The 11,185-nt window shown below is 59.5% G+C and overlaps 1 protein-coding gene across 26 annotated transcripts in view; it reads left to right on the forward strand.

Moving 5' to 3' along the window:
* Col20a1 (collagen type XX alpha 1 chain) overlaps nucleotides 1-9,540 on the forward strand; it is a 37,129-nt gene extending 27,589 nt beyond the window's left edge. For 13 of the 26 annotated variants that reach the window (XM_078052144.1, XM_078052150.1, XM_078052145.1 and 10 more), the window contains 10 exons: nucleotides 1,057-1,152; nucleotides 1,226-1,279; nucleotides 1,381-1,434; nucleotides 1,717-1,770; nucleotides 2,534-2,605; nucleotides 3,335-3,370; nucleotides 3,471-3,537; nucleotides 3,632-3,805; nucleotides 4,234-4,311; nucleotides 5,471-5,670. In XM_078052144.1, the coding sequence (XP_077908270.1) occupies nucleotides 1,057-1,152; nucleotides 1,226-1,279; nucleotides 1,381-1,434; nucleotides 1,717-1,770; nucleotides 2,534-2,605; nucleotides 3,335-3,370; nucleotides 3,471-3,537; nucleotides 3,632-3,805; nucleotides 4,234-4,311; nucleotides 5,471-5,496 (711 nt within the window). In that variant the 3' untranslated portion in view covers nucleotides 5,497-5,670. Of the gene's footprint in view, nucleotides 1-1,056; nucleotides 1,153-1,225; nucleotides 1,280-1,380; nucleotides 1,435-1,716; nucleotides 1,891-2,533; nucleotides 2,606-3,334; nucleotides 3,371-3,470; nucleotides 3,538-3,631; nucleotides 3,828-4,233; nucleotides 4,312-5,470 lie in introns of those variants that run through there. The other 13 variants (XR_013439922.1, XM_078052170.1, XM_078052157.1 and 10 more) reach the window with 13 other exon arrangements.
* Nucleotides 9,541-11,185: the final 1,645 nt, after the last annotated feature.

Here is an 11,185-nt window from a genome sequence, read left to right on the forward strand (position 1 = left end):
CTCTAGCTCACCCCAAACCTTGCATCTTTTCGTCATAGCTGTCACCAGGCCCTTCCCTGTTGCAGTGTCTGCCTGGTGGTTTCTGCAGGGCCGTCATCTCTGAGCAACATTTTCCTATCCAGCTTTCTGAATGGATTGTCTGTGTGATTCTTGGTTTTCAGGTGGTTTTTCTTGACTCTCACTTCTGTTCTTGCCTAGTGGTATTGGTGAGTGCTGCAGAAGCCCACTCAGTGGTGTGCAGGTGTCTCAGCTTCCTCCTGGTGCTGGGGGACCCAGGGCTGCATAGTCCAGTGCAGGGTGCATGTGAAAGCCCGCATGTATTTTTTCATGTGATAGTAAAGTCCATTTACTCAAATTTATTGTGAGATTTGAAAATCAAGAATGGCCATGAGATGCTATGTGGTGCTTGCGCAGTAGTCATGGGCACTGTCAGATACTTTTCTCCGGGAGATGTGTGCTGTTTGTTTTGTGATGTCGCTAGATGAAGCCAGCTGGGCTCTGGGTCCTCACCACCAGCTTATGTTCTCTCTCTGACCCTGTGTTTACTTTTGTGCATTGATACTCATGACAAGACCATGCAGTCTGCTTAGTAGAATGTGGAACATTCATATACTAATTCAAAAAGTAATTTGAAAGGGTGCCCCTGCCCATTGGGGCCACTTGTCCAAGATGGGACTCCCAGACCAGAGGGCCCCTGAGGGGTTCAGAGCCTGGGCAGGTCTCCCACCTCTCCTTTGCAGTTGGCTGCTGCGCTCTCTGGCTTCGCCCAGGTGATGTGGTTGTGTGTTGTGATTGGCTTCAGGCTCCAGCTGCCTGGGTGGGGAGGCCAGGGAGCGCGTGCACAGAACTGGCTTGGCTCCCCTCTGGTGTCTGCGGTCCTGGAGAAGCGACCTCCGCGGTTTGCGCTTGTAGACAGGGCTGTACGGGGACCCACCCAGGGGAGCATGAGGGCATCAGGGTGCTTCTGACCCTCTAGTGGAGGGGCCTGTGTGGCCTGGGTCTGGGCTGGTCAGGAAGCAGGCCTTCTCAGCCCAAGCCCCTTGCCTGTGTTTCCAGGGAGAGCCAGGGCCACCCGGACAGACAGGACCTGAGGGCCCTGGAGGTCAGCAGGGGTCACCAGGGACCCAGGGCCGCACAGTCCAGGGACCTGTGGTAGGTGTACCCCACCCCCACCCACCTCCCCTCCACCCTTCCTCTCTGCTACCCAGTTCACCTTCCCCTCCAGGGTCCACCAGGGTCAAAAGGAGAGAAGGGAGACCAGGGGCTCCCAGGCTTACAGGTAGATGGGCTGGGCTGGGGCTGGGCAGGGCCTTGGGCTGACCTCCTCCTCTGGGTATAACCTTTGCCCCTGCCTGGCCGGCCACCTCTGTTCCCTTCCAGGGCTACCCTGGCCAGCAAGGCACCCCTGGGAGAGTTGGCCTCCAGGGACCAAAGGTACTTGTTCTGGGCCGGAAGGTGTGTGCACTGGGAGAGAAGAGAGCCTGGGAAGGTCTTGGAGATGGAGGCTGGGGTGCGGGGACGGGAGGGAGGGGCCCCAGCCCATACCAGGGTCAGGTGGGGGCAGCAGCTTGCGCTCTCTCCGGGGCAGGTGCGAGTCCCGCTGCCTTGGTGAGGCTCACCTGGTGTGTAGGCTACTGCTGCTGCTGTGGGGCTGTTCCCATGGGAGGAGGTGTGGGCACAAGCCACACCCCATCTCACCCTGCCTTTGCCCTTCAGGGAATGAGAGGACTAGAAGGACCTGCTGGCCAGCCTGGCCCCCCTGGCCCCAGGGTAGGCGTCACCTCCTCCACAAGCCCTCACCCAGAATGCTGAGGTCCTGGGAGCTGGACAGGGCCAGTTTGGGAAGAAGGGATTGAACACTTCTGGCTCCTGACCAGGCCAACCCAAGAGGTGACCTGGAGGGGGCCTCTCTCCTGCACTGGAGCAGCCACCACAGGGGCCTTCCTTACCTGTGGCAGAGATGCAGACCCAACGCCACAGGACAGGGGTCGCCAGGGCTCCTGGTTGGGCCTGCTAGGGATGGGTAGGCGAGGCTGGCTGTAGGGACTGCCCCAGGCCCACTGTCCTCTGGGCAGACTTCTCCAGCAGCCAGATTGGCAGAGGCAACCTGGGGCTCCCTCACCTGGAAAGGACTTCTCTCCTGGGTCGGACCTCCCAGTGAGCTCAGGGCCTGGGAGACCCTGAGGGGCAGTCTAGGCCAGCTGCTGAAACACTGCTGGGCTCTCCCACCAGGACCCCCTCTGTGGAGAGGTTGTCCCCCAGTTTCTGGAGTGCATCAGGGAACTGATAGACAGCTGGGTGAGGGGCACGGGGGTCTGCCTGGGCATGAGGTGAGGTTTTCCTGGGTGCCAGGTTGGGGGCAGAACTGGGCCAGTTAGGGGAAGTGTCAAAACTTGAGGGCAGGGGGGTGGAGCTAAGGGCTATGGCCTCTACCAGGCAGTGAGGCTGGGGGCACCGTTGTTTGGGAGCCAGGACAGAGGTGGGCAGATTCACTGGGGGTGCCCGCCAAACCTTGACTTCTGCATCTCTGCAGAGCTTCCAGGGCTTTGTAGGGGCCAGGGGCACCAACGGGGAACGAGGGCCTCCAGGAGCCGTGGGGCCTACAGTAAGTTCCCACCACCCGCCAGTCAGCTGAGGGGGCTCAAGCACAGCCTGTCCAGGTGTCCCAGCTCAGGACTTCCTGTGGGAGGCTGGCCTGCTCCTCACTTGGAGCCTGTGTGGAGCCAGTGGAGCTGGGCTGGTTCAGCTCCACTGGCTCCACACAGGCTCCAGCTCAGCTCCTGCTATTGGGCCTTCCTGGGCAGCACTAGTTGGGGTCCCAAAGCCATGTCTTCCTTCCAGGGCGAGCCTCAGTCCCTGGCCACCATCTTCCAGCTGGTGAGCCTGGCCTTGGGGCCACACTCGGGGAGAAGAGAACAGAGCAGCAGCCCTCTCTCAGGGGGCCCTCACCCCTGGGGAGCTGCTGAGGCCCACCTTATCTGGAGGCTGAGGCAGCCCCACAGGCCCCTTGGGAGGGCTCCAGGGCCTGGTGAGCTGGGGGAAGAGGGTGGTAGGCAGGAGCTCCAGCTTAGGCCTGCTCCAGCAGCTTCCGGTTGTTAGGGCCCCATCCCCAGCACTAAGGCCACAGCCAGGGCAGGTCCTTTGCAGCACAGTTCCAGCCCACTTGAGGACTGTCCCGCTGCAGGACAAAAAGCCCAGTTGCCTTCCCTGTGTGGCCGCTCTCAGGGTCTGGGGATTCAGCTCGGGGCCACAGTGCCCAGGCACTGTCTGCACGTGTGGCACCAAGCTGCTTTCCTCTCCTGACTGCCTGTTCCCTCTGTGCCTCCTGCTGCAGGGGTTGCCCGGGCCCAAAGGGGAGCCAGGAGAGAAGGTGGGTGAGGCTGAAAGCCTGGGGTCTTCAGCTCAGCTCCTGCTATTGGGCCTTCCTGGGCAGCACTAGTTGGGGTCCCAAAGCCATGTCTTCCTTCCAGGGCGAGCCTCAGTCCCTGGCCACCATCTTCCAGCTGGTGAGCCAGGCCTGTGAGTCGGCCATCCAGGGTGAGTGAGCCCTACAACCCGTCCTCACCCCCTACTCATGGCCTGCCCCACCCCTCCTCCCCAGCTCCCCCTCATGGTCTGCCCCCCTCCCCAGCACATGTGCTGAGACTGCAGTCCTCCTTCCACGGAAGCACCAGGCCCCCGATGCCCATCTTGGTGGAGGCCGTGAAGCCAGGAGGGCATGGCCCCCCAGGGTCACCCAACCTGCTCAGCAAAGCCCTGCTTCCTGGAGAACAGGGGCGTGGGGGACACCACACCGAGGGCCGAGGTACTAGGTTCCCAGCCCTGAGGTAAAGTCAGGGCTGGTCCCTGGTTCTGGGGGTTTGTGCCTCTGGGGGTCTCCCCTTTGTGAGGAGTTGGCTGAATTCTGCCCTTGAACCTGACGATGTCTCAGGGAACTGGGGGGAGCCACAGGTCCCATCTTTCCCAGGAGCTCTGAGGTCCCTCTGCTCTGGCCACAAGATAGCCCCATTTAGGGCTCAGGGACCCACGGTGCTGCTCGCCTGAGCTTTCAGCACTAGCCTGGACCTGCTGCCCTGCCCAGGGAGGCACCCATCTTCCCTTCCACACAGAACCATGCCATGACCCACACCCCCTCCCACCGCTCTCACCCACCTCCCCAGCACTCCTCCCCATGTCCAGGAGCCCTCCCATGGCTACCTCAACCCTTGCTCCTGGCCCATCCCTTCCTCTCAGGTGAGCCCTCAGCCCATGGTCAGATGGGCAGCCCTGGGCTGCAGGGGAACCAGTCTCCAGGTCCCCTGGAAGGCACAGGTGAGCCTGGGTCACAGCACTGGCCAGGGACACATCAGGAAGGTGGGCAGTGGGGTGAGGGGCACTTGGAAGGTGGGGTGGCCACCTGGGGGGCAGGCGCACTGGGCCCTACCACCAAGGTTGATGGTGATGCTCCTGGAGTGGGAGCTGAGCACAGGCCACAGCGCAGGCAGGGGTGGGCCTCAGGAGGGGAGGCAGGGCCAACCTTGACCCCAGAGTTGGGGCAGCAGGGGTGGGGGAGCCACAGAGTGCTAATTGGAGTAGCAGGAATGAGTGGAGTCCTGGGCCTGGGAGGAGCCAGCAGTGGGAGTGGGTGGAGCCATTGGCCTGGGAGGAGCCAGCAGTGGGAGTGGGTGGAGCTGTGAGTCTGGGAGGAGCCAGCAGTGGGAGTGGGTGGAGCCCTGGGCCTGGGAGGAGCCAGCAGTGGGGGTGGGTGGAGCTGTGGGCCTGGGAGGAGCCAGCAGTGGGGGTGGGTGGAGCCCTGGGCCTGGGAGGAGCCAGCAGTGGGGGTGGGTGGAGCCCTGGGCCTGGGAGGAGCCAGCAGTGGGGGTGGGTGGAGCTGTGGGCCTGGGAGGAGCCAGCAGTGGGAGTGGGTGGAGCCCTGGGCCTGGGAGGAGCCAGCAGTGGGGGTGGGTGGAGCTGTGGGCCTGGGAGGAGCCAGCAGTGGGAGTGGAGTCCTGACCAGGGTGAGCCCAGCTGGGAGAGTGTGCACCCAGGACACCTGGCTCCTGTGTGGAACAGCTCCATGGAGGCCCATGGGAGGGCTTCTGGACATGGGGAGGAGTGCTGGGGAGGTGGGTGAGAGTGGTGGGATGGGGATGTAGGTTGTGGCACAGATGACCACTGCCTTCCCTCAGGATGCAGGCACAAGGCAGCTGAGGAGCAGGACTTTGAGTAGTGCAAGTGCTGGGCAGGGGAGGGACGCTCCTGTGGGCCCCAAGGCCTTGTTCCTTCTCAGCAGACCAACCAGAGAGTGACTCGGAGCTCTGCTCTGCCCAAGGCCCAGCAGCACCTGGTGTTTGGAGAGCCAGGATGCTGGGATTCTTGGGGAGACCAGAGCCAGGCAGACTGGGCTGCTGAGTCCTAAGCTGCTGAGTCCTAAGCTGGTGCTCAGCTCTCCAGGGCCCCTCCCAACCGGTCTGCTCCTGTCTCCTGCCAGGACATTCCTGGTGCTGCCCCAAGTAACCCTACACCTCCCACCCCGGTGGCGACATTAAGCAGAATCTGTCCTGAAGAAGCCCAGGAGAACCTCAAGAAGAACCTGGGGCAGAAGCAGAGGGAGCCAGAAGCTGCGGCACATCCAGAGCCTCTCTCTGTAGCATTTCCAAGTTCAGATAAAGGCCGATTGCTTATCTATCAGCCCGAGGTGCCTGCTCATTGCTGAGGCCGGGTCTTCCCACCCCACTTTCTGGCTCACACAAAACCGGGCCAGGATTCCCACCCCGCTTCTCAGGCCTCCTCAAAGCTCATCCTGTGGCCACCCCTCACCCAAGACAGCAGATGCTCACCAACACAGTGGCCAGAAGGTTGCCTAGAACTCCAGTCACACCCTCCACTTGCCTAGAACTCCAGTCCAGCTGGGAGTGAAATCCAAACCCTCTGCCTGCAGCTCCAGAACGTGGCAGGTTTCCTGCTGTGTCCACCCATGGTCTTCACCTGCACTGTGCCTTTGCTGGGCTGCTCCCCAGGTGGTCGTCCCACTGCAGCGCCCTCCTCACAGCACACCACCCCAGCCCCCGTTGCATCCAGATATGATGCCAAGGCCTTGTCTGCCTGGTCCCCCTTCTGTCCTCAGCCCAAGGAGTCCAGACCCTTGCGTGAGTGGCCACCCTCACTCACCAGCCCCTGCACTGTGTTCCTGGCCTCAGGATCTCTGAGTAAGGCCACCCTTCAGCAGGGGTGCCTGGCCCTACATTGCATTCTGCCCTGGCTTCACTACCTGTGCCCAGGCAGGGGTCTGAGAAAGTGTGGGATGAGCTCACAGCACCCTGTGCTCCATCCTGTGGCCCAGAGAAGAGACTCCCTCTTTTCCAAACCAATATTCAATAGTTAAATCTACTCTTCCCATTTGTGTAGGTAAATGAGAAAGATACCAAAACCACAGGGGGAATCCACCTCACTGGGGGGAAATCAGAATAAAAAATTTTAAAAAAGAGCAAATAGAGACCTGATAAAAGGAATCATCTGCCAAGACTCCAGGCATAGATCTGCACGCAGCCACCAACACGGGCCCAAAGAGCCGAAGGCAGGACAAGCTCCGGGGCTGACACTCAGTCTAGGATCACAGGGAGGACTCTCCGCTGCTCCAGTACCTGGCCAAACCTGGGGACACACTGGGAACGACAGAGGGCCCAGTGAGACGAAGGAGAGCACCTGCACCCCATGGGAGACATGTGGCTACCAGCTGGAAGTGCCAGCTCCCACCACACGGAGATTTCTCAGATCTGTGGACAGACCAGTCACAGGGCAAGGAGGCTGAGGCAGCAGGAGGACGGATCTGGTCCTGAGGGACAGTGAGCACAGAGTAGAGGAGCCGCGAAGGCGGCATCCTGGGGGAGTCGTAGCTGCAGGGCCAGGGAGCAGAGATAGTCGCCGAGAGCCAGGGTGGGGTCCCTGTCCCTCAGGAAGGTCACCAGGCTATCTGGCTACTGTCTGAGCTGACACGTCCAGGGCTTCTGCTTGGGGGCCAGAGACACAGCTGGGCCAGGCCACTCTTTTTCTTCAGTACCAGATATTAAACAGCCCCAGAGGACCAAGAAGGCTCTTGAAAGGCAGAGCAAGGACAGACCTTTGTCATAAGGAATCAAGCCCAGGGTCAAGGGCACCCAGGGCCCCTAAAGAGCCCCTCAGGGCCGGGTCAGCTCAGGGATCTCAAGCCTCTGCCTGCTTCTTACTGCTGTTCCTGCTGCCCCAGTCTCAAACGTGAGCCACAGCCACCCCACAACCAGGAAATCAACTAAAATAGCAAAGGCAGCTTGGGGTCAGTCCCTGGACTGCACAGCTGTTGGTGAGCAGTGAGCCCGAGCAGCCAGCCCCTCTCTGCACCCCTGACACACAAGCCACAGCTGCCCGGTCTGCTTTTTTTTTTTTTTTTTTTTTTTGGTACTGGGGATTGAACCCAGGGGCACTTAACCACCGAACCACATCCCAGCCTTTTTTATTTGTTTATTTTGAGACAGGACCTCACTGAGCTGCTTAGCACCTCGCTAAATTGCTGAGGCTGGCTTTAAACTCATGATCCTCCTGCCTCAGTCTCCTGAGCCACTGGGATTACAGATGTGTGCCACTGTGCTCAACAATACAAACATTATTAATTGTAGAAAACAAACCCTCAAGAAGCATGCATTTGTTAGGACTGTGTTTAGCTGCCTTTAATGAAATCTAAGTGGCTTGGCCCTGTCCTAAGAGCTAGAATGGAAATTTCAGGAACCCAGGCATTTGGCCATCCTCAGCATTCAGCTGCTCTTCTTTATCACACAATGGTTGCTGCTGCTCCAGAAGTGATATCCCCCTTGGGGAAAGGGGCAGGGGTCATGCCTGCCAAGCTGCCTGATCTATATTCAGAAAAATAATAGAGTTAGCATGGGTTCCACCTGGGAGATAAGACTGCCACTCTCCCTGCCCAGAAGACAGGTTATCACCAACAAAATAATCAAGTGCATTGTTTGGGACTAGACGTGGCTTTACATACAGTAACCACAGAACCACAATGGTTTCAGCAAGATGGAGGCACAGGGAGATGTTTAGGGCCGCTGCCGTCCTGCCGTTCTGCTCCCTCTGCCCAGCTCTTCCTTGACTGGGGAAACCTGCCCTAGTTCCAGCTGCCTGGTCACATTCAGATGGCAAGAGGGAGGAAGGGGTGGAGAGGGGCTGGCCTTGGTCCTGGAAGGACAGACCCCAGGAGGACCACATGCTAGACCCGGCTCAAGGGAACTGGGATAGGGTCTTTCCTGGTTGCAGGACAGAGGGCCTCCTGGGAGAGATCCAGGGGCTGTTCCCTGAGGCAGGAAAGGAATGCGGCACTGGGTCCACCAGCAGTGCTGGCCCCAGGAGGAAGGCCCAGAAGAGGGGCCCTGGCCTTAGGAGCAGAAGGGGAATGTGGACAACCAGGGGCCCGCAGCAGTCTGCCAGCAAACCTGCCAAACTCGATTGCACAGATGTTAAATACACAAGTCTCTAGAAAAACTCCGGACTCCCCACAGCAAGTGGCCGCTTAAGATGTCCTGGCCCTCACAAGCAGCCTCGGAGATGCCGGAGCAGGGCTGGCACACCAGAGAGCCCAGCCTGGAGACCACCTTGAAGCAGCAAGAACCACGGGGCACAGACTCTGCAAGCATACACTGTGTGTGTGTTCACGTGTGTACCTGTGTGTGTGTGTCCATGTGTGTGACCTCAGCAGCCCACCTGGCTGGAGTGGACTGATGGGTGGTGACTGCAGGTGGGCGTGGTGGGAGGTGCTCATGGGGCTGCCCTGGAAGGCGCATCTTCCCTGCCGCCCCTTCCCCCCCCCCCTGCTTCCTGGCTGCCTGGAGGGGCAGCTCCCCTCTGCTGGGCCCCTCCCCCTTGGCGTTCACCCTGGGCCCAGAGCCCTGGACTCGGCCATCTGTGGACTGAGGCCTCTGAAACCATGAGCTGAAACCCCAAATAAGCTTTTCCTCCTCTAAGTGGTTTTTGTTGGGCCTTATGGTCACATCGAGGAAAAGCTGACCAACACAGGCCTCGAGAGCCACAGGGGATGGATTTCTAACATGCCCTTCATTTCTCTTGCACAGAGCCCAGAGGACCACACAGGGAGCCCCAGCAGGGCAGAAGCAGGGCAGGGAGCGGAAAGGGCAACAACCTCATGTGCCGAGCACACAGAGTTGTACCCAAATCACACCCCAGAGAACGGGCAGGAGACACCCGGAGGCCCCGGAGCTGCCAGCAGTGATGCCCCAAGTCCCCTTTGCAAGCCCTCTGGAGGAAGGATTCTGTCAAAAGAGAAACCATCAAATGTGCGGCAGAATCCCCTGGTAGAACAAAGCCACGCCAAGTTACAGGTGGTGGAGTGACCCAGCTGCCACCCTGGATCACGCAGGTAGAGGAGCTTGGCTGTCCTGCTGCCTGGCTCACCAGGGCCATGTCTGGAGGGGGGTGGGGGCAGTTATGCTGCAGGCCAACTTAGTGAACTCCTGAAAAACAAGCATGTGTTAAGTTAGCAGCCCACAGAGAATAAAAAAGAAAGTTCGACTTATTCTTGTTGTGTTTGCACTGGGGACTGAACCCAGGCACTCTACCACTTAGCTGCACCCCAATCCCTTTTGCTTTTTGTTTTGAGATAGGGTCTTGCTGAGTTGCTGAGGCCGGCCTGGATTCTGAGATCCTCCTGCCTCAGCTCCCAGGTCACGATGCCCACAGCCGTGCATCACCGCGTGCGGCTTTGGTGGGATTTCATAAAGATAAAAGAATGGCTGTCCCAAGAGACCCAGCAACATGAGGCATTTACCCAAAGGACAAACGCAGACATCCACCCAGAAACTCTTGCATGAGCGTCCACAAGGGCTGTCCTCGACAGACGCCGGACGTGATCCAGTGCCACCAGGGTGAGTGGATCAAATGCACCTGGGGATGAACCAAGGCTCAGCCAGCAGGAGCCACACAGAGCAGCATGCTAGTTGGGGGGAGTTCTAAGGCACAGAGTGTGTGACAGAGATCAGGGCACACACCTGGTCTGGCTGCGAAGAGGCAGGAGGCGCTCGCAGGGGAAGGACACCCTGGCAGGCCGGCAGTTATGTCCCAGACCTCCCTGCACACCACGCAGAGCTGGGGAAGAGGGGACAGCAGGGAAGACAGATCTTGCCATCAGACCAGAGGGGAGCGGGAAGGGCCACTCTTGTCAGATACACGAGGCCTCGAGACATGGCACATTGTGGCAGCAAGGGAGGCATCAAGGGGCAAGCCACCAAGGGAGGACCAGGCCTGAGTGGACACAATAGCCCTACAGTGACATGATGACATGGCGGGGACACGATGGCCCTAGATGGACATGAGAGCCCTATCTGGACACTGCTGGGCTTCCAAGTGTGAAGCAGACACACTGGAAAGAGAAGTAGAGTTTCAAAGCTATCCCGGGACACAGCTCCACAGTCACCTTGGGGACTTCAACCCTCCCCTCCAGAATCCATAGAGAAAGCAGACATAAAATCCACAAGGATGGAGAGGACCTGAGCACACTGTCACCTGGCTGACCTGGTCAGCACTTCTAGAACATTCCCCCACACAACACAAGACCTGCTGACCATCAGAGCACACACGTGCAGGGAGTGAAAGCAAGGGAGACAAGTGCAGAAGGGTCAGCTCAAACTGCTGCCCTCAACTCAAGGCCTTCAACCTGGAATCAAGGGAGAAGTGGGAAACTGCAGATGATGGGAATGAGCACCTGACACCCTCACGGGAGATGCCGACCTCATGAGCAGCTGGAGAAGTGTGGTCTGGGCCACAGAGAGGAGAGCAGCATCTAACACACCGGCCAAGTCAAGATGCCTTGGTGTAGACGGGACCCCTGGCATCCTAGTCAAAGGAGGCTCTTGCACAAACCCTGGAAGTGGGTAGCCACTGCTGCCCTGGCCACATGCACCCCTACAGCTGAGCCATCTGCCCTGTGCACACCCCAACCTGTTCACAGTTGCACTGTGCAGGTGCCCAAAGGAACCACCCCCATGTGCGTTGGCAGAGTGGGCAGATAACGCCCACTGGAGCACCTGCAGACCATAGAAGCCCAGGAGGTCGAGGAAGGGAGGTCGGGCTCAAGAGCACACTGCACGGGACCCCAGGTAAGCTGGCCGAGGCAGGCTGGCCCGGGGAGGGCTGGTGGGCGGGACCCCCGGTGCTGTCT

This window comes from Ictidomys tridecemlineatus, chromosome 5 (genome assembly GCF_052094955.1).
Source record: "Ictidomys tridecemlineatus isolate mIctTri1 chromosome 5, mIctTri1.hap1, whole genome shotgun sequence".
NCBI lineage: Eukaryota > Metazoa > Chordata > Mammalia > Rodentia > Sciuridae > Ictidomys > Ictidomys tridecemlineatus.